The sequence below is a fragment of the Drosophila bipectinata genome, chromosome 3R (assembly GCF_030179905.1).
Source record: "Drosophila bipectinata strain 14024-0381.07 chromosome 3R, DbipHiC1v2, whole genome shotgun sequence".
Taxonomy (NCBI): domain Eukaryota; kingdom Metazoa; phylum Arthropoda; class Insecta; order Diptera; family Drosophilidae; genus Drosophila; species Drosophila bipectinata.
Genome location: NC_091739.1, coordinates 6,779,655 through 6,799,863, shown reverse-complemented (window position 1 = coordinate 6,799,863; position 20,209 = coordinate 6,779,655). Strand labels below are relative to the sequence as shown.

Genomic DNA, 20,209 nt, shown 5'->3' with positions numbered 1-20,209 from the left:
TCGCGCAACGGTCAAATCAGTTTAAACCATGTTGAAACGCAAGTTGGAGAAACAGAAAGCGAACCTGGAATGCGAGGAAAGGAAGAGATTGGCCTTGCCAGGTCAAGGTGCAACATCGGAACTGTTTGGTCAACCCCTGTGGCAGCAGTTTTTCAACATCGAGGCAAAGCTCAATGATAGTTTGGATCAAATGATTCACCATCTTCCGCCGAACGTTAATTGCACTTATAATCCATTAGTCTATGCGTCACAGCTGCATTGCGACTATTTGCGTCGTTACTTAGGTGGACCCAAGAAGCTCATCTTTGTGGGAATGAACCCTGGGCCAAATGGAATGTGTCAAACTGGTGTAAGTTTGGATTAATGGTCTTTAATTATAAAGTAGGATGTTCTTGTATCGAACATTCTTTCCTTCAATGCTATTGTAGATACCCTTTGGAAATGTACGCACTGTGAAAGTGTTAATGCAGCTTAATGAAATTGTGGGTAAGCCTCCAATAGAGCATCCCAAACGTCCTGTCTTGGGTTTGGACTGTCCTACGGAGGAGCCGAGCGGCGTTCGCCTCTGGGAGCTGTTTCTGCAACTGGCCGGAAATATGGAAACTTTCTCAAAGCAGTGCTTCGTCCACAACTTCTGCCCTCTGGCATTTTTCGATGAGGCTGGAAAAAATCTGACTCCCAGCGAGCTGAAAGGACCCTATAGAAAGGAAGTGGGAAAATACTGCTTAGAGGCCCTTGATGAGGAACTATTTTTGTTGAAGCCGCTGGTAGTTGTGGCAGTAGGGAACTATGTGCGGGACATTTTAAAAGGTTCTAATTACTGCAAGTCGGCTTCGGTTTCCGTGCTCCTTCTACCTCATCCAAGTCCTCGATCCGTGAACAACACCAACTGGCCTGAGAAGGCAAAGGCTTTTCTGGAGGAGCACAAGCTGTTGCCATTCATGAAAAATGAGGCATAAAGTCATGCAAATCTTAACAATATACATAGTAACTAATAGTTACTATCTGCCTTTTTTAAAGATCACATCTAGCCAACTTCTAAAATGAAAGTACATTTAAGAGACGATGAAAAGTACAAAAATTCAAATATAAAAATTGAGTGAAAAGTCATTCATTATTTTGAATGAATGAATGCATTTTCTTATTCGCCCAAATTGTATATCCCCTTAAATCGGTGTTGGAAAGCGTGTCAACGTTTCAGCTGTTCGCAAGGCTGATAGTGCTGCAAAGCGGCAGAGAAGTGAGAGCTGTGCCGACGTCTTTTGTTTTTGTTGACTGACTTTTCGCCAAGTTCAGAAGATTGTCTTTCCATGCCAAATGGCCGCCTTCATGGAGGAAGCGTTTGTAGAGGCGCGGCGGGCACGTGACGCCGGCGAGGTGCCCGTGGGATGCGTGTTCGTACTCGGGGACAAGGTCATCGCACGTGGCGGAAACGAGGTGAACGTCCACCGGAATGCTACTCGCCACGCCGAGTTCATCTGCATCGACGCCACTCTGGCCTACTGCCGGGAGAAGCGTCTACCGGCCCGTCAAATGTTCAGCGAGATCACGGTAGTGGTCACCGTGGAACCCTGCATAATGTGCTCCGCCGCACTCCACACCCTCGGCGTAAAGGAGATCATCTACGGCTGCGAAAACGACCGCTTCGGTGGCAAGACTGTGGTTGACGTTGCTGCTGTCGTGGGTCAACGCATCGATATCACTGGCGGCGTACGAGCGGACGAGGCGATGGCCCTTCTCAAGGAGTTCTACAAAGGCGACAACCCGGCCGCTCCTCCCCAAGCCAAAAGAAAGAAGTAAACGGTCGTCCAGGAGCAGGACCATCAACTAATTCAAAATAGGGAAAGGAAATGAATGGGAACGCTTAACTTAATAGTCCACGCCAGGAAGGTGTCAAGATTCAGCAGCAGCTGGTGATTTTTGTATATGTTTCAATTTATTATAAACTCTAAGCGTAGTTTAAGGTATAATATAATATATATATGTATGGCGTTCAGAACGTATGTTTAAACTATAAACATAAATACAATTACTGCATGAAAGCTACAACATTTACGTGTGTGTAGTTAAGGCTGTGCCTGTTCCACTGTCGGAAAACTACCCAAAACTATATTGTTTCCTTTCAAGTTCGCTTTCAGTCCAACACCAGTATTCGATTTAACCCTCCAGCACTAGAAGTCAATCTCTAGACTTTGTTAATTGTTTTTGTTCGTTAATCTTAAAATATTAAATCTGATGCAAGATAATCATTTAAATTGGTATTCGCTAAGACTGCAAATGTTGAGGGTTAAACACAGACCTAAGATACTTTAATTTCCCTATGTTCTAAGCTAAATCTTCAATTCGATCGTTTGCTGCGCCAGCTGTGGCACTCGGATACGATTGTCTTAATAATCTGGCTTGAGCGGCTAGCGGAGCAAACAAACAATGGCTTGTTACTTAGTATTTATATTAATCCTAATTAAATGCGCAGGTTGCGGCGTCTATGGCCAATGTTGAGCCACTCCAACGGCACGTTGCCTCCCACGTTGTAGGTGGTTGGAGTGCAGTTGAGCAGCTTCCGGGCTGGCTCGCAGCGACGGCTCACGTTCCAGTAGGCGAATCCTTGTGGGCAGCGGTGGATCTGACCCTCGATGCGTCCTGTCTGCTCGGAGTAGCCACACTTCACGAATAGCTGTCCGCACTCGTCTTCGTTCAGGGCGAAGTGACCCTCATCCGGGCAAAGGGGCGCGGTGGAGCTAATTTGTACCTAAAGGAAAGATGTATTAAATCAGTTGCTGAAGAATGTCTAACACCAAAACAACTTACCACATTCTGGAGCTTTGGTTCCTGTTCAAACAGACTAGTGGTCCTCTTCATATCCTTGTTGCATTTGTCATCAGCCTGGGGCTTTCCGCACCTGCAGGTCTTGTCCTGGTAGACAGTTCCGTTGGGGCACTGGAAGACAACGATGTTCAGGTCGTTGCTATCCGAGCTCTCGCTGCACTGGTAAAACATGCCGCATTTCTCGGGATGCTTTCGGAATCCGGTGGGGCAGACGAACACATTCTGTCCAGGACTGGTGGGTGGACAGGGTGCAGTGGTGTTGGTGTCGGGATTTGTTGGTTGAGGACTCTCAGTGGTTGTTGTTTCACTAGTAGGTTGATTTGTCGTAGTTTCGGGTCCATTTGTGGTTGTGGTCTCTGGCTTGGGAGCTTTCGTAGTGGTTTCAGTTGTGCCACCGGTGGTTGTCTCAGGAGTGGCAGTGGTAGTGGTCTCAGGAGGAGCGGTGGTAGTGGTCTCAGTGGCGTTTGAAGTGGTCGTTTCTGGTCCTCCCGGCGTAGTCGTTGTTTCAGGAGTTCCTGTGGTTGTAGTGGTTTCAGTACTAACTGTTGTGGTGGCTTCAGTGCTTCCAGTTGTGCTTGAGCTCTCTGTGGTTTCAGGCTCAATCGTGGTTCCTGGCGAAGTCGTCTGCCCCGAGGAGCAATTGCCTGACACCTGATCTGCATGGTTGCACGTCTCGGTCGAAGAGTCCCAGACTGTTCCTTTGCCGCACTTGAAGGCGTAGACTTGGTACTTTCCATTTTTGGCCGCATCCACGCAGCGGTAGTACCGGCGGCAGTCTTCAGGATCGGGGAAGAAGCCCTCCGAGGTGCAGTTATAGTTGGGCTGGGGCTCGGGTTGATTCGTGGTGGTTGGCCCCTCAGTTGTGGTGGTTTCAGAGCTTTGTTGGGTTGTGGTTGTAGCTGGTTCGTTGGTAGTAGTTGGAGGTACCGTAGTAGGTTCGGCAGTGGTGGTAGGCGGGTATCCCGGCATGTTCGTTGTAGTGGGATTGTAGCCAGGGGTACCAGTCGAGGGCTCCTCTGTTGTGGTTGGTTTCTCGGTGGGTTTTGTTGGCGGCTTAGTGACGGGCTCTTCTGTAGTCGTCGGCTTCATTGTGGGTTTCTCCGTAGGCTTTGTTGGCGGCTTCGTTACGGGCTCTTCTGTAGTCGTCGGCTTCTCCGTGGGCTTTGTTGGCGGCTTAGTAACGGGCTCTTCTGTAGTCGTTGGTTTCGTGGTGGGCTTCGAAGTGGGTTTATCTGTCACAGGCTGCTGGGTTGTGGGTGTTTCGGTTGAAGGCTCCCTAGTAGTTGTTGGCTTGGTGGGAGGTCCTTCAGGCTGTGGCGTTGTGGTGCCCGGATCCTTCCACTCTTCAGCCGGGGTGGTAGTCTCAGTCGGCAGATTTGAGCACCTGGGTATGTTTTCCATGTAGTCGCAGGTCTGGACATCTTCATTCCAACCAGTGCCCTTCGGACATGTGAAGTTGTACTTTCGGTACGAGGATCCGGTGCTGATACAGCGATAGTATTTGCGGCAATCTATGGGATCTGCCATGTAACCCTCGCCCGTGCATTCCGTACCCGCTGGCAGTGGTTTCATAGTGGTTGTCACAGGCGATGTTGTGGTTTCCTGTTCGGTATTGCCCGGGGTTGTTGTAGAAGAAATCAATGTAGTGGTCGGCATATCTGTGGTGCTGGGTGGCACTAAAGTTGTGGTCGTGATTGGCGATTCTGTCGTGGTTGTTGGTGGTGAAGATGTAGTGGGGACATCTGGCAAGTCAGTTGTGGTGCTCTGTTGAGTGGTCGTGGTGGTTGGGTTAGTTGTCGTGGTGGTTGGGTTAGGTGTTGTGGACGTTACTGGTTCAGAGGTCGTGGTTGTTCCGTTGGTGGCTGGCTCACAAGGCGGTTTCGGCGTGGTGTCTTGCCCTGTGTTGCAGTTGTTGAAATTGTGGTTGCATGTCTGCAAGTCCTGGTCCCAAACGGTGCCAGCTCCACACTGGAAGGGGATGGCGGTAAATCCTCCCTTGTTGTTACTAACGCAACGGTAGAACTTATTGCAATTGTTGGGATCGGCCATAAAGCCCTCTGATCTGCATTGGCCATTGGTGTTGGGGGATTGGGTAACCGGACTAGAAGTTGGCTGACTAGTTGATGAAGGCGAGGATGTTGTAGGCCGGGAACTGGGACGAGGAGTCGTAGATGAACCTGAGGGCCTGGAGGTAGAGGTTGGCTGCTGCTGTGGTCTAGAAGTCGTTGGCCTGGCCGTTGGTCTGGCTGTGGAAGTTGCAGGCGTAACCGGAGCAGTGCCACCACACTCCTTCACAGCCCAAGGATGGTTACAAGCTTGGGTTTGGGCATCCCAAACAGTACCAGGGCCGCAGTTGAAGGCCACCATATTGAAGCCACCTCTGTCATTATCCACGCAACGATAGAATCTGGCGCAGACGTTGCGATCTCCAATGAACTGTCCATTGAAGGTACAGCTTTCAGAGGGGTTCGAGTTTGTTGGCGTATTTGAGGAAGACGAGGACGATGAACTGCTGCTGCTGGTTGATGAGGATCCCTGATTCGAGCTACTGCTAGAGGAGGAAGAACTAGAAGATGACGTCGAAGAACCCTGATTGTTATTGTTGCTAGATGATGAGGAGGATCCGCTTGTAGAAGAGGAGGATCCTTGGTTGGATGAGGACCCCTGGTTGGAAGATGATCCTTGGTTCGAGGAAGACCCTTGGTTTGATGAAGATCCCTGGTTGGAAGACGACCCCTGGTTGGAAGAAGAACCTTGGTTGGACGAGGATCCTTGGTTAGATGAGCCACTGCTAGAGGATGAACCACTGTTCGATGACGATGATCCACTGTTCGAGGAACTGCTCGAACTAGAACTGCTGTTGCTGGATGAAGATCCACCCTGATTCACAACTTTTTTGCACTTGAGTGGCTTGGTCTGGATCTGATCTGGATGGTTACAGCTGTTGGCTTCGGGATCCCACAGGGTGTTTGGTGGGCAGGTGAAGGAAACCTTTGAGAATCCTCCCTTATTGTTGTCCACGCACCGATAGAACTTTGAGCAATTCTCGTTGTCTGCTAGGAATGTTTCCTCGCTCTCGCATTTCTCCGCTGGTTTGAAAGGTTTCTGGGTAGTTGATGAAGTAGATCCTTCAGTGGATGAGGAAGATGACTGGTTTGAAGAGGACGAAGACTGCTGGGATGATGAACTTTGATTGGAAGAAGAGCCTTGGTTGGAGGAGGATCCCTGGTTGGAAGATGATCCTTGGTTTGATGAAGATCCCTGGTTCGAAGATGACCCCTGGTTCGAGGAAGATCCTTGGTTGGAAGATGATCCTTGGTTCGATGACGATCCCTGATTGGAAGAGGATCCTTGGTTCGAGGACGATCCCTGGTTGGAAGATGAACTTTGGTTGGATGAAGATCCCTGGTTAGAGGACGATCCTTGGTTGGATGATGAACCTTGGTTGGAGGACGATCCCTGGTTGGATGAAGATCCCTGGTTCGAAGATGACCCCTGGTTGGAAGACGATCCCTGATTGGACGAAGATCCCTGGTTGGATGAAGATCCCTGGTTCGAAGATGACCCCTGGTTGGAAGACGATCCCTGGTTGGAGGAAGATCCCTGGTTGGAGGAGGATCCCTGGTTGGATGAAGATCCCTGGTTTGAAGATGAGCCCTGGTTAGAGGACGATCCTTGGTTAGAAGATGATCCCTGATTGGATGAAGATCCCTGGTTGGAAGAGTTGCCACTTCCGCTTGCCATGGCTTTGCATTGTTCCTTTTGGACATCAGTTGGATGATTGCAGCCCTTCGTGTCAGGATCCCATACAGTTCCTGGGGAGCAGTCGAAAGGTACCTTGTTGAAGCCACCGTTGCCATTTTCCACACACCGGTAGAATCGAGCACAATCTTTCTTGTCGGCTATGTATGTTTCCGTATCCTGACATTCGCCATCAGGGTTAGATGGCTTGGAAGTGGATGATTCGTTGCTAGCGGATGAGGTCTGATTATTGGACGAAGAGCTCTGATTACTGGACGATGAACTCTGCTGGTTGTTAGAAGATGAAGACGAGCCTTGATTAGAAGATTGGTTGCTGGATGAGCCTTGATTGCTGCTTTGATTGGATGACTGACTGCCAGATGAGCCTTGGTTACTAGACGATCCTTGACTGCTAGATGATCCTTGGTTACTAGAAGACTGATTGCTTGACGAGCCTTGGTTGCCTGAAGACTGATTGCTAGATGAGCCTTGGTTGTTAGATGAGCTTGAGGACTGATTGCTGGATGATCCTTGATTGCTAGATGAGCCTTGATTGTTAGAGGAGCTTGAAGACTGATTGCTGGATGATCCCTGATTGCCAGAAGATTGATTGCTGCTGTTGGAGCCAGAGTTGCTTCCAGAGTTGCTGCTGCCACTGGACGAGCCCGACTGTATGTTGCATTGCTTCTTTTGGTCGTCAGTGGGTAGGTCGCATACTTTATCTACTTGGTTCCATACAGTGCCTGGCCCGCAGGTGAAAGGCACTTGCTCCAAGTTTCCCTCCTTATCCAGTCGACATCTGTAGAACTTGGCGCAGTCTTTCTGATCGGGAATGTAGGTGTTCTCATCTTCGCACTTGGTGGGCACGGTCTGGTTGTTAGAAGCACTTGAGGATTGATTGCCAGACGAGCCATGATTGCTGCTGGAGGATTGGTTGCTACTGGAAGCCTGGTTGCTGCTAGAGGATTGGTTGCTGCTGGAGCTTTGATTGCTGCCGGCATTCTGATTATTATTCGAGGACTGGTTGCTGCTGGAGCTTTGATTGCTTCCAGAGCCCTGCGAGCTTTGGTTTTGGTTGCTGCTAGAGGACTGACTGCTTCCTAAGCTTTGGCTACCACCAGAGCTTTGGTTCTGGTTGCCACTAGATGATTGACTGCCGCTATTGTTTGATCCTTGATTGTTGCTGGAGCTGGTGCTGGATTCTTGATTGCTGCTGGAACCAGAGCTGGATTCCTGATTGCTGCTGGATGTGGAACTGGACTGCTGATTGCTACTGGATGTTGAAGACTCCTGGCTGGAGCTAGAACTGGAGTTGGAGCTGGATGTGGAGCTGGAGCTCTGGGAGGAGTTGGAGGAGCTGGTCGACGAGCTCTGCTGGCTGCTGGAGGTTGAGTTCTGGTAACTGGATTCCGACGACTGTGTTGACGTTTGGCCAGCATAATAACCATCGTTCTGGGGTTCCGCCTGGTTGCGGCAGCCACCGTTGGCACGTACGTCAAACATGTGGTTGCAGGACTGAAGGGACTCGTCCCACGCCGTGCCGTCCGAGCAGCGGAAGCCGATTTTGTTATAGCCCCGTCCATTCGAGATGCAACGATAAAACACGGTGCAGTCGCTGGGATCGCTCATGAAGCCATCATCTCGGCAAATTATTGCTCCCTCCTCCTCCCCAGCGTCCGCAGCTCTCAGAGACGAGGAGCTGGAGAAGGATATGACAGAGACGCCACTGAGTCCTGCCAGGCCATAATTCGTGGGCAGACGATGTGCCGACGCGTAGGAGCGCAGCTCATTGGCCGCAGGTGTGACGGCCATGTTAAGCACAGCATTACGGTCATCCTGCTCGTAGACGTCCTGGTCCGTCTCCCACTTCCCCAACTCCATGCTGCCGTCCACCTCGTTCACCTGATCCACGCACTCATCGCGTCCGGCCATTGCGGGCGGCAGGCACATTTTCAGCGTGCGGGAGAAGACCGCATCCTCCGGACACGCCAGCAGGTAAGGTTTAATGTATTGGCCCGACCGCCGCTCGCAACGATAATAAATCCGGCAATCATAGTCGTCTGCAAACAAACCCTCTCCAGGACAGTAAAAAGCTACGTCTGAGAGGTCCATTGGCGATGGAATTTCTGAAAAGAATGAACAAGTAAGGGACTCGTCAGATTTTTCGATAAAACTTAAAATTAAAGTGAAAAAAAGAATGGAACTTTAAGGTATAATTGTTTATTGTTGATAAAAAATCAATTTATTTACAATTTTCTGTACTGTTGGCCCAAAGCTTTTATGTAATCAATTGCCCATGCTGGAACTGACTAACATTCGATCCTCTTGACTTAATTTTTTCCGAACTGAAGAGTTTCCATCTACAATTAACATGCGTTTTTCCGAGAAGATATATATCCTGGCAATTTAAAATCGCCGGCTGGAACAAACCATTGAACTGAAACTTCCTGCTACAAATACTCTAGCCTGCATATAATATATGCATATAGGACATACATAGAATGTTCACATCTATCTATACATATATATATTTTGCTCAATTTCGTTTGACATTTTGCGCACTCGTCTTTCGTTTTTCGTTGCTGGATTTTTCGCGCTGTCAAAATAAAATTGATAATTTATTGTCATTCAATGTGCGAGAGTCCTCTTATTTTGGATTTTTTTCTGGTTTTCGTTGTTGTTGGTTACGCAGACTCTGCTGCCTTCCAATAAATTTAAATGCATTTATGGCCGTTACAGCGGAACAAATTCATTTTCAAAATGAATTGTGAGTGTGTGTTTTTTCGGGATGTTTTTACCAAGCTTTACAGTTTTTTTTTTGGTAAGTATTTCCCCACGAAAATCTAAGGGGGACTACGAGGGGTCATGAACATTGCAAAGGCGCGGCTAAAAATTAGACCGGGTCTAGGCATAAATTTACATCAGTCACTGTCTGATATATTTGATTTGGGGTTTTCCCCTCCTTTTTGGGTTATTATTATTGGAGTATGTAAGCCTTGGCCAATGGTTTATGGCTAAAATGGCCGGAGGCAATATATTCTTTATGAAAATTGCCGAATTTAATGGCCATAAAATTTAATTATACCAAATGTGGTTAAGCAGAGCGGGCAGGAATGTTTGTACGAAGAAAAAGTATCTAAGATTTATGGAAACTTTGCATCCCACACTGAGGTGAAATGGGCAAGAAAGTTTCCAGGAACGTTTCTCTAAAATGCCTCCACATGAATATGTATAAATGTTTTAATCTAATAACTATCTCATTCTCGGTTATTTTGAGTTTATTTTTCAGAAAGCAAAAGGGTAAATCAATTAAAAACGTTGCTTACAAAGAAAGCCACTTTAGAAAAACATTGCTTCCCTGTTAGAATACAATTATGCAATTCTAAAATAAATCAAGTGACTTTTATTGTTCTATTAAATTAAAATTCCTATTTGTTCTGCAAAATGTTCAACCCTTTGCTGCCATTTAACTTCATGATGCCTATTTGCATCAATGAACGGAAGCTTAAATTTTAAATGCAACCTCTTGCCGTCCGCGTAACCCACAATCCAGTATACTAATTTAATATAACGCTTCACAGGCCACGGCTTGACTCGCTGCTCGTTGGCAAACAAACATAAAGTTTCAATTTGTACACGAAAGCCCAAAAATGCTAAACCCATTACACAGATGGCGGATGCCCCGGGGTGGAAGAGGAATTGCTGGAGCTGGGCGGATGTGTGTGTGCAACAGGGTCAGAGGGCATGGGGTGGATCCTTGTCGTCGCCCTCCAACGTTGAGGGAAAATTGACCGTTTTACGATTTTAATTATATATGATGTGTACTTTAGAACTTATGCAAAATGAAACGAAAGGAGAGGACGCGCCACTGCGACCACAAACTTATGCGTTGCCCCACGGAGCTTCTGCCCTCCTGCAACCCGGCCACCCCGCCAATGCCCTTGGTATGCAGATATATATGGTCTGGCATCTGCCAACCGGGAGCAGGCGCAACATGGGTTACCCACAATCTGACCGCAGAGCATGGCCGCAAATAGTTTTGGATATGCCATTGCCATTGCCACGCACCACCCCACCGAGAGAGCGTCCACATTCCCCCATCTGCGAGCAACCTCCCCAGGTTGTTGCATTAAAATTTCAATTTTGAACATTTAAGCACGTTACGGTTTACGAAAATTTAGTTATAAAAGCATTCATAAGCACACACACATATAGTCTCGGTAAATATTCCCTCTATTTTTATAGTCTCCTTCTTTTTTGCACAATTTCTGCCACTGTAGGCATAATTTTCGTGGCCAGTTTGCCGGCCAGCCAGGCAGCCATCCAGCTGGCAAAAATGACAAATAGTGATTTGTATTTTTCACTTTATTTTCCTTGATAATTAAATATTTATTGAGCGGCTGGTTTGTGCGGTTTTATGTTTCCCTCCCACTCCCATTGACCATCATCCCTTTTGGGCCGTTAAGAGCTCTAGCTGTCATTGAGTTTGCTTCGTTGAACAGCAATGTCTGTTATTTAAAATTTAATTTGATAAATAGAAAACATGATTCGTTCCAGCGGCTGGCAGATCTTACCCCAACAGGGCATCTGTAATTTAGTTGTGCTTTCGGTTACACTGTTTTTGTTATTTTTTGTTTAATGGTTGTTTGTTTTGGAGGTTTTCACAAAACACCAACTTGGGACATTTAAGTGTGCCATTGTAGCTGCGGGCAGTTTCTGGTGTGTGTTCGGTGGGTTGTACCATTTTGTAGCAGGAAGGAAGAGTGAATTTTACTTAATTAGTCATTAAAAGTTTTGTCATTATAATCAGTGCTCAATTTCAGGAGTTTCAGCGAGGTATGGACCTACTAAAATAATCTATTCATTTATTAGAGCTTTAGTTTCATCTAAAATGCCTTTAAAGGATAAATGTTTTGGTGTATTTTTGACTGACTTTACTCTGCTCGATTCCTAGCTCAAAACAACATCACCATCTCCCAACATGGTTCGGTGACTTGATTGTATTAACATGGCGAGTGCAATAAAAAAAGCACAAATCCAAATGTCAGTTAGCAGCTCGACATTAGCCGTTTGTCCCATCCCTTAAAATCCTTTACTCCGGCTCTGTTTTTCTCTATTCCCCGGTCCCTCTGTGGCGCTGGGAAACTCCCCAAGGGGCTTGTAGTTGCAAGTTGTAAATATGATATTTGGATTTTTGAGCTTTTGGGCCATCGTCGGGTTGGCAACTCGGTAATTTCATTTGCCTCTGGTGGCATTTTGCCGTTGCGCCTTTATGCTGGGAATGGAAAACGTACTATCTGTATGTACGTGTTGGCCGTACTGGCCGTACTGACCGTTCTGGCCGTGGTAGTCCTCGCCAGTATTTTCATTTCAAGTGCATGTTTATGCCACGCCCATTTCATTTTACCCGGTCTACAGCTCAAATTTCATGGTGGCAAATGACCAGCTACAGGAAATTCAATTTATTATGCAGCTTGACAGTTTTTAGCCATTCTCTCTCTAAGATGACAGCTGCTCCGGCTCATGTCCCGTGCTCCTCGCCTGCTCCTGCCCCACTCTCTGATCCTGGGCTGCTGCTTTCTGACAGCTGCAGTGGATGAAACAGAAAATAAAAATGAGTGAACTCCTCGCTAATTCTGGCATCTGTCTGGCTTCATTTTAGAATCTCCTTTCTTATTTTTAGATTCTCGCCAACCGATTTCGAATGCGATGCGCCAGATGCATTTGAATTTCGCGCTGCGTTGCGCTCGAGCAGATTTTAATATTGGCAATGTCCTTGAGGGCATCGATTGGTCGCCATTCCCATTCTCGCCCGGCCAACAGTTCCAGTCATTACTCATACGCAGCGTGTGACACAATCGCCACTATGCATTATTCATTGCGATGCGGCTTCGGTGGATAAACTTGTCGGAAAAGCTGCCGACAGCTGGCAGGAAAATGTTAAATATTTAAATGCCTTTCCCCCACAAACCCAACTCGAGCCAGCTTGCTGGGTGTTGCCTTCAACTTGGAGCAATTAATTTGAATTTGAACTATTTAGAGGCATCGGCACTCATCGTTTCAGAGTGATTCCGGGGCGGTGGACCACGGCTGTATCGTACCCAGGACTTTCCCTCGTGCCGGTAAATTAAGCATAAAGCGCTTTTAGTTACAATCACGTTCGTCTCAATTAAACTACATTAAATTCAATTAGCAGGCAACAGGAACACGAAATGAAAGCAACATTGTCATTACGGTTTCAGGCGATGAAACTACTTTACACTGAAAAATAAAATACACTCCAAAAAGGCTACTACGTTTAATGAATAATTCATTAGTTCTTTTTATCAGCCAGTTGTTTTTAGGCCCAATTAAATTAAAAAACTTTTTTCTGCATTATTTTTTGTATTTCTTTAAGTGCATTGGAAAGGTCTCCTGGGCAGAAGGAAAAGGACTCAAGACCCAGGACGAAAGATAGGCTAAGGGTGGCAAAAATCTAGCGATGGCCTGACTGACAATTGACTTTCATTATTTCCTACATTCTTGGCTGCATTATTGAGGCCTGGCGCTGGGCATATTTGACAGGACCAAGGAGCACCCGATTTCTTAGTGCTGTTCCTTACAGCTGCTTCTGCTGCCTTGGCGTGTTAGTTTCCTTGTGTAATTAAGTTTAATATTTAATTTAATTGCATATAGACACACAACTACATCGTCCCCGGGCTTCATAAAAGGACACGCGCAGAGACAATGTTGGCCATTTTGCTGCTGCTAACTGAAATTATGATGAAAGAACCGGCAACGGCAGTGGCGAAGGCAAAGGCTTTTACAGTTGGGTGGCCAAAGAGGATGGGCCATGGGGGTGGGTAAGCTCGCCAAAGAAAGCCATAAAGGTGAAGGTCAGTCTATAACTTCCTCGAAACTGGTACGTGCTCGTCTTAGGCGGGACTTAGCCCAGTGTCCGATGTCCAGTTATCCTGTGCGGGAGTGCCTTGGTCAGTTGCTTCTCTGGTAAGTTACTTCATTTGGCGCTGGCGCCACTGCGAACTGCTTGGGGCTGCATTATTATCATTGGAGTTTTCCCCCAAACCGCTCGCTAGGCTGACCGACTTATATTATGTCCTTGCTGCAGGATTATGGCGTGTTAGCAGGTAGTTCGTGCCCCCTGCCACCTCTGCTCTATAGCTGGGCTGGAGCTGGGCCAAGTTGGTCATGTAATGAATTGTGTGCCAGGCAGCTTGATGTTTTGTTTGCTGCTCAATTTACCCAGACAGTTAATCACATTGCGTGAAAGCTAATGTCATTAGGAGAGCTTCGTGCTTCGTTTACACTCGCACTTACTTTGGGTTTATCTCGAAGTACGGCGAATGAAATTAATTTTGCATTTTGTGTCGATATGTTTATTATTCCAACTTTAATGTGATTAAAACTTGTCTTATTCGTTAAGAAAACATATACCTTGGGCAGGTCAGTAAATATGAACATACATACAAAAACACCATCTATTATTGAAATTTAATTTGGGGAAAGTTTAATTTCTTGTATTATAATGTAGGAAAATCATATATAATAATGCCTGATATAAGCTGATACTGGATCCTTTTAGCTTGAACAAAGACATTGAAATTCGACCTTTAAGAAGCCAAGCATATGCATTCTCTGGCCAACTTTCCCTAGAACAATTGATCAACTTTTTAGCTATTGTTCGCCCATATTGAAAAACGCCACTTTTCCAGCCATCCCCCCTCTCATACCTTGCACCTTTGATACCCTTAGCTTGATTACGGCTCCGCCATACTGCAACAATAGCCGCCGGATATTGGGCGTATAAAAAGTTACATATGTATGGCACAACTTTTCTTGCCAATTGAAGGGAGTGTGTTCTTGAAGGCCCGGGGGCCTTCAATTAATTTCATTTAGGGAGTGGCGCACAAAGATGCTCCCAGCTATAGCTAAACACGCCCAAACAAAGGGGCCCACACACGCTGCGCCATATACACTGTTGTACATTCACAATATTTTCAATTAAGCTTCTACAATACCAGAGGAATACTAACAATTACAACATGTACGAGTGCAAATAGGGCAACATGCTTTAAAGGATGTGCAAAAGGAGTCTGCTGAAGGAGTCAACGACCTCTATTATGTTTTCTTGTACAGAAAAAGGGTCTTCTAACAAATTTATTTTTAAAAAAGTATCGAGAACGGTACTTTAATTATTCAAAATTTATATTGAAAATTTTATTATGAACATGAATATAACTAAAATAATTTCTACTTTGAGTCCAATATAAAATTCATAAATTGAAATAAAGGAAATAAAGTTATTTAAAGAATTCCGGACCAAGAATACCTGATTCAACGCCACCCAAGAATCCGAGTAAATTAGAAAACAGAGCAAAAAATGTTTATTTTTCTACTGTTCCAATTACAGAAAATATACGACAAAAAGGGAAGGCAACTGATGCAGAAAAAGTAACTATTACGTATATTTGGCAAATGAATTGCTGACAATTAGTTGAATTTGTGGAAACACCCAGTCGAGGCAAGCTGGCCAAAAACTTGCCAAAGAGCAATCAAAGCAGCTGCAGCCGGCACTTGATGTGATACTAAATTCTTGGGCATTGCTGTTCCAATTGAAGTTGTTCTTGTTTTTGTGGTGGTGTTATGTTTGAGCAAACTTTTGTATTGCATTAGTTTTGTGTCAATAATAATAAAATCTTCCGCCACAGCAGCCACACATTCGCATGTAGTATTTTGGCCTCAGGTGCTTAAATAAGGGGACAGTTCCTTAGTGAAAAAGCTCAAATCGTGCCTGAAGAACTGTCGTTGGACTTAGAAGAGGTCATTACCATTAAGGAACAAAGCAGGTAAAAAGCATGAATTAACAATTAAACTCTTTTAAATGCTCCAGCGCAGACAGTGAACTTCTTGAGAATCACAAAAGTCTCACACTCGACAACTTTCCGGAAGTTCTCAGTTTCCAAGAAAAGAATAGAGTCGCAGCATCTTGAGATTCAACTGGACAATCAAAGAGTCAACTGCTTGCCATAAAAATCCAAGCCTCCAGTTGCAAATTGCAATCCAAACTATGCACGTGTTAATTATTTATGCTGGGATACCCTACCCAGTGGAATTCCACTCCTGGCCCGATAAATCAGTTGGCCATAAGAGGCTATCGCCTCGTAAATTCCGCCTCTTGAACAAAAACAAGAAAAGGAAATTTCCTTGAATAAATTATACAAATTATTTGTTAACTTCAAGTTCTGCAAACGACTGAGATTTCTGTGGCAAGTACACGGAAATAAGAGAGTTGTTCAAATAAACTAAATTCTGTAAAATCGTAGCCCCGGAGCGGTTAAGCTATATTTAATTTCTGACAGTGTTAAGAGGAGCCCCAAAATAAAGGTCGTACTCCAATGAGCTCCTTATGGAAACTGATTTTATTCGGTGAAGTTCTCTTATAAGTACGGTACATGAAATTCTTAAATCTATGTGTTTAAAACTACTTATCAACGCACTGCACGTTGACCTGCTATGCGACCCTTTCTCCAGTGCGATAAGCGCACCACTTATGTATTTGTTTGTGTTAGGCTGCAGGGGATCGGTTTTGAACCATCTGTTTGACTCATATTTCATGGGTCCGATCCCTTGAAACTCTAACTTAAGAAAAAATAGTGTTCAATGCTTGAACAGACAGTGTATATCCTAGCTTGTGGCTGGTGTCTTGTTCTTGGGCAAAAGTTATGCACAGACAAATCGCTTATTTAGATTACAGCTGACAAGTGTGGTCGGGGGGCAAGATTTCAGAGGCAGAGGCAGAAGTAGAAGGAACAGCTCGCACGCATGTGCAGACACATAGATACATCCGCAACTGGTTGCGAGATCTCCATTCTGCGGCAATTTGCGCCTAAGTTGTGGTTTCTTTTTCCAGAGGCATGTTCGCCTTGTTCGACAAACCAACAAACTGTCTACTTAGGTTAAGCTCGCCTTCTGACCAACGTAATTGAGGGTCCGAACGGAAACCTGGTGATCATTTTCAATTAGAGACCCCATGAGGGGCGTGATTTAGAAGCTGTTGTGAGTAAGACGGTAGCTTGATTTTGATTGTGGGATAAGTCCAGGAGCATCGTTTATAAAGCCAAAGCTAACGAACCAATGACTTGAAGCACTTTGCAGATTGTTGTTAGATTAGCGTTCGTAATAAATGAGACTTTGTGCCTCTCCTCTAGCTGCGCCCTCTTTGTGGAATGAGCTCGGGGTCGTCTAGACTTGTGCGGAGGATTGCGGAGGAACATGCTGGAAAAAGGAAAGTCTCTACCTGACTTGGCGCATTTGTCATAATAAAATTAGCATTTGCCTGGGTCAACACAGGACAGTACAGAGAGGCTGGCCAGGATGCTGGCGCACAGGATGCAGGCCAACTGGGAAGGTAAAAACAGCAAAACTTATCGGCTTGTTGACAAGCGAAGCGGCCAAAGGGAAATCCAAAAGAAGGTTAGGAGTATTTGAAAGCTAAGTCTGAATACTCTTTAGATGACTTGACTGAGTACGAAATTTTATTATCCTCCTCTAAATGAAATGCAAGATTTAAATTAAATTAATTAAAGATGATTTTCAAACTTAAATATAAATGATTTAGTTTTTTTACAAGACTTAGATAACTCTTAATTCGGATTGAATGTTTAAATTATTTTTCTGGAAATGTTAAATTTGCTTTCGCTGGCCTCTTTTCTCGCTACCCCCTACATTTTATTTCCTATTTACTCTCCTCGGGAAACAGTTTCCTGTCTGGCCGATAAACATTGAAGTTGGCCCATAGAAAATGTTAACGAAATGGCCAATTCAATTTGAACTCTATTAGTCTCGCTTTCGCTGGCCATTCGATTTCGATTTGTGGAGCTGCACTTTAAATGACCAACCAAATGCATGGGATCCTTCAAATTCCCGTAACTGCGGTATACTTTGACTTGCTAACGGGAATATTGTGCTGACTAAACGAAAAGAATTCAGCATGTGAAGAGAAATCAAATCACGTACAGTGTCCGATCCGGGACTGGCCAATATCTGCTGACCAAATTTCACGCAGCTGCAACAAATCAAAGAGCAAAATCGGCATCCACTGCGATACGGAAGGCGATGGCCTGTTCGGCCAGGCTCGAGTGCTAAATAAATTGAAAATTCTAAAATTTTAATAAAAATTGTCGCAATATTGCAATAAAATTCGCATGATTGGCGACCGCCAGACGCTTCGTTCGGGATATTTTTGATTTTTAAACCGTTTATGGGTATCACGTGCGAGCCGTAGCCCCGCCAAATCGAATTGCATTTTTTCAAACACCAAGTGGATTACTAGTTTTGATAAATATATATCTCGTTCAGGATATTTTTGTCCATCTTTTTTCGACACTGCCACTTTGTATGTGCCAGTCGAATTGAGGATTTTGTTGTTGCCATCCATGGGATTCGAGGTGGAGTCAAATTTGGTAAAATATCAGGTATGAGGGGTAAGCTCAGGTGCTGGGAATTGGGATATTGGTGTCCATGTTCGGTGTGACATTGTTTGTGTGCGATTTTGTAACTGATATTTAAATTGTTCAACTTTAGTTTGCGACGTGTTTGCCTCTCCCTGGATGCAAATATACGTATATGCTGTTGTTGGATGTACATGTTGCAGCTTTAAAGTGCGATATTTCACACGGCTCAACTGTCTCGGCGATTAACGTTTGAAAGCAAATATTTAAAGAATTCTTTTAAATTAAAAACACAGAATGTGTCAAAGCGGCAGTGCAATAAGCAGTTTTATTGACAGTTTTGGGTCGTCGAATGTGGTAATTTTATTTAACAATAAAGGTCGAGAAATGGTCGATTAATGGAAGGATAAATTAAATTGTTCAGTGACGCTTTAAGTAAAACTTTTTAAGCGTCTAAAGCACTAGAATAGAAACTCCTAATTTGTGGGTGAAGGTAAAACCAGAAAAGTAATTCAATTAAATTTCATAAAGCTTTTAAAGTCAACCTATCAGATTAATTAATAATATTTATATGCGGTATTCGCAGCACAAACTGAAACAAGCGGAAGGCATTGTTTGCTCGTTCGATTTTGACAGATACATAATTAGTTTTTGCTCACCAAAGGCCGCAGGTGCCTTTGCTGTTTTCATTTGTTCGATGCACCGCACCGCACACCCAACCAAACAAAACTGCCCGAAATTCAAACGTACAATCGGGAGATTGCAATTTTTTTTAAAACCCCAGTATGTACATATATATGCGGGGGTATTTTATGTGCCAGAGCGGAAAATGAATTTATATAAATGTTTATGGATATTTACCTCGAGCGGCAGCGGCGCCAATGCAAAAGCCGAGTAGCAGCATGCGGCAGAGCCAACTGGATGTGAATGCGGATGCGGATGTGGATGTCCTTGTCGCCATTTTGTCGAGCTGCGAAAATGGCGGCGTCTTTGGCGCCATTGCGTTCTGCTTTGCCAAAAAATGTCACAACAGCTGAAAAGAGAGTGGCGAAAACTATTAGAAGTGTTGAGATATTTGTTGCAAAAAAAATTCTGAACTGGGCGTTGTCTCGCAGAAAAACAGTTCGATTTTCGTAACTGCTTCTAGAAAATTTAATTCAAATCATTTAGTTTCAATTCTAACTGTTTCAAATATTGAGTTTCCCTGTCTTTTCAGAACAGAGTAATTTTGCGGGTCATAAAATTCAAATCAATTTAGCTAATTAGCAGAGTCTCAAGTAATCAGGAAGTGACTTTCATGGAAAGAGCCAATACACTGAGAACGCAAAAGATGAGTTCCATTTGAGATGAAAGAAGTGGACGCTTTAGTAAACAAATATAATTTCCTGAATTTAAATTATATAAATTGTATTCTATATATTTTTAATAATATATAAAAAACTGAAGTAATTTTTAATGTAATTTATTATAATTTTCTTTAAAAGTTTTTTATTCTCCTACTTCCTAGTTTCTAGGAAAATAAATTACGTCGGTGAAAAGTGAACAGGAAGGTGTAATGCATGGGGAAATGCTCCCTTTTTCATTCCGCGTCGATGCGGTTCACTTTTCCTACCAGTTTCTCCCTTCTGTTGGGAGTCATCTTCACGCCTCGTTCGGTTTCATTTCCACAATTTCCATGCCCACATCCTTTGTCAGCCGGTTTTCCCCTCGCCAAATGGTTTTTTCTCCCATCTGGGGGTTCAACTCGCCCCCGCTAAGACCATTTAATAAGTTAATTGTTACTACTGTTGCACTTTTGCCGCTTTTGAATTTATGATTAGCCACAACCACCGAGCACAGCAATCAGAAGCCAAGCATTTAACGCTCTTGAAGGACTTGGTTTGGCCAAGATGATATTGCCTCCCCCAGACTGGGCCAAGTTTACTTTAAGCCAGCGCTGACAGTTCCACATAAATGTCAACTGCGGTCCTGCTGCGCTTTATGCAGTCCGACTTTTATGCATTTCTAGTGCTTCCTCTCTGATAGAATTCATGGCTGCCAAGGACTCCACATAGTCCTTTTCCTTTTCCCCTCAAACTCGTCCCAGTCATTATTGTCGTCTGCGTTTTTACTGGCAGCCGCTCTTAGCTGTAACTACTGCCACTGCAGCTACATAGATGACTTTGTGTCAACTCCATAATTATAGTTTTCTG

The 20,209-nt window shown here is 44.6% G+C and overlaps 3 protein-coding genes across 3 annotated transcripts in view; 2 read left to right on the top strand and 1 right to left on the bottom strand.

Moving 5' to 3' along the window:
• Window positions 1–22: 22 nt before the first annotated feature.
• On the top strand, window positions 23–1,111 carry Smug (Single-strand-selective monofunctional uracil-DNA glycosylase). The gene is made up of 2 exons (XM_017246759.3): window positions 23–349; window positions 429–1,111. The coding sequence occupies exons 1-2, from the start codon at window positions 29–31 to the stop codon at window positions 957–959; spliced, it is 852 nt and encodes a 283-aa protein (XP_017102248.2). The 5' UTR covers window positions 23–28; the 3' UTR covers window positions 960–1,111.
• Window positions 1,112–1,211: 100 nt separating this feature from the next.
• LOC108128896 (tRNA-specific adenosine deaminase 2) lies at window positions 1,212–2,107 on the top strand. Its single transcript, XM_017246760.3, has one exon. It carries the CDS (start codon window positions 1,318–1,320, stop codon window positions 1,798–1,800), a length of 483 nt encoding a protein of 160 aa, XP_017102249.2. The 5' UTR covers window positions 1,212–1,317; the 3' UTR covers window positions 1,801–2,107.
• The window catches only part of Mur89F (Mucin related 89F), a 50,438-nt gene continuing 32,146 nt past the window's right edge, over window positions 1,918–20,209 (bottom strand). Inside the window, exons 4-6 of the mRNA XM_043212030.2 lie at window positions 18,879–19,050; window positions 2,809–8,693; window positions 1,918–2,749 (exon numbers count right to left, since the gene is read on the bottom strand). Of these exons, the coding sequence (XP_043067965.1) occupies window positions 2,462–2,749; window positions 2,809–8,693; window positions 18,879–19,017 (6,312 nt within the window). The 5' untranslated portion in view covers window positions 19,018–19,050 and the 3' untranslated portion in view covers window positions 1,918–2,461. The remainder of the gene's footprint in view (window positions 2,750–2,808; window positions 8,694–18,878; window positions 19,051–20,209) is intronic.

Coding starts and splice junctions, on each gene's coding strand:
- Smug (XM_017246759.3), top strand. CDS start 29: ATGTTGAAACGCAAGTTGGAGAAACAGAAAGCGAACCTGGAATGCGAG. Junction 350..428: donor ATGGAATGTGTCAAACTGGT/GTAAGTTTGGAT, acceptor ATGCTATTGTAG/ATACCCTTTGGAAATGTACG.
- LOC108128896 (XM_017246760.3), top strand. CDS start 1,318: ATGGCCGCCTTCATGGAGGAAGCGTTTGTAGAGGCGCGGCGGGCACGT.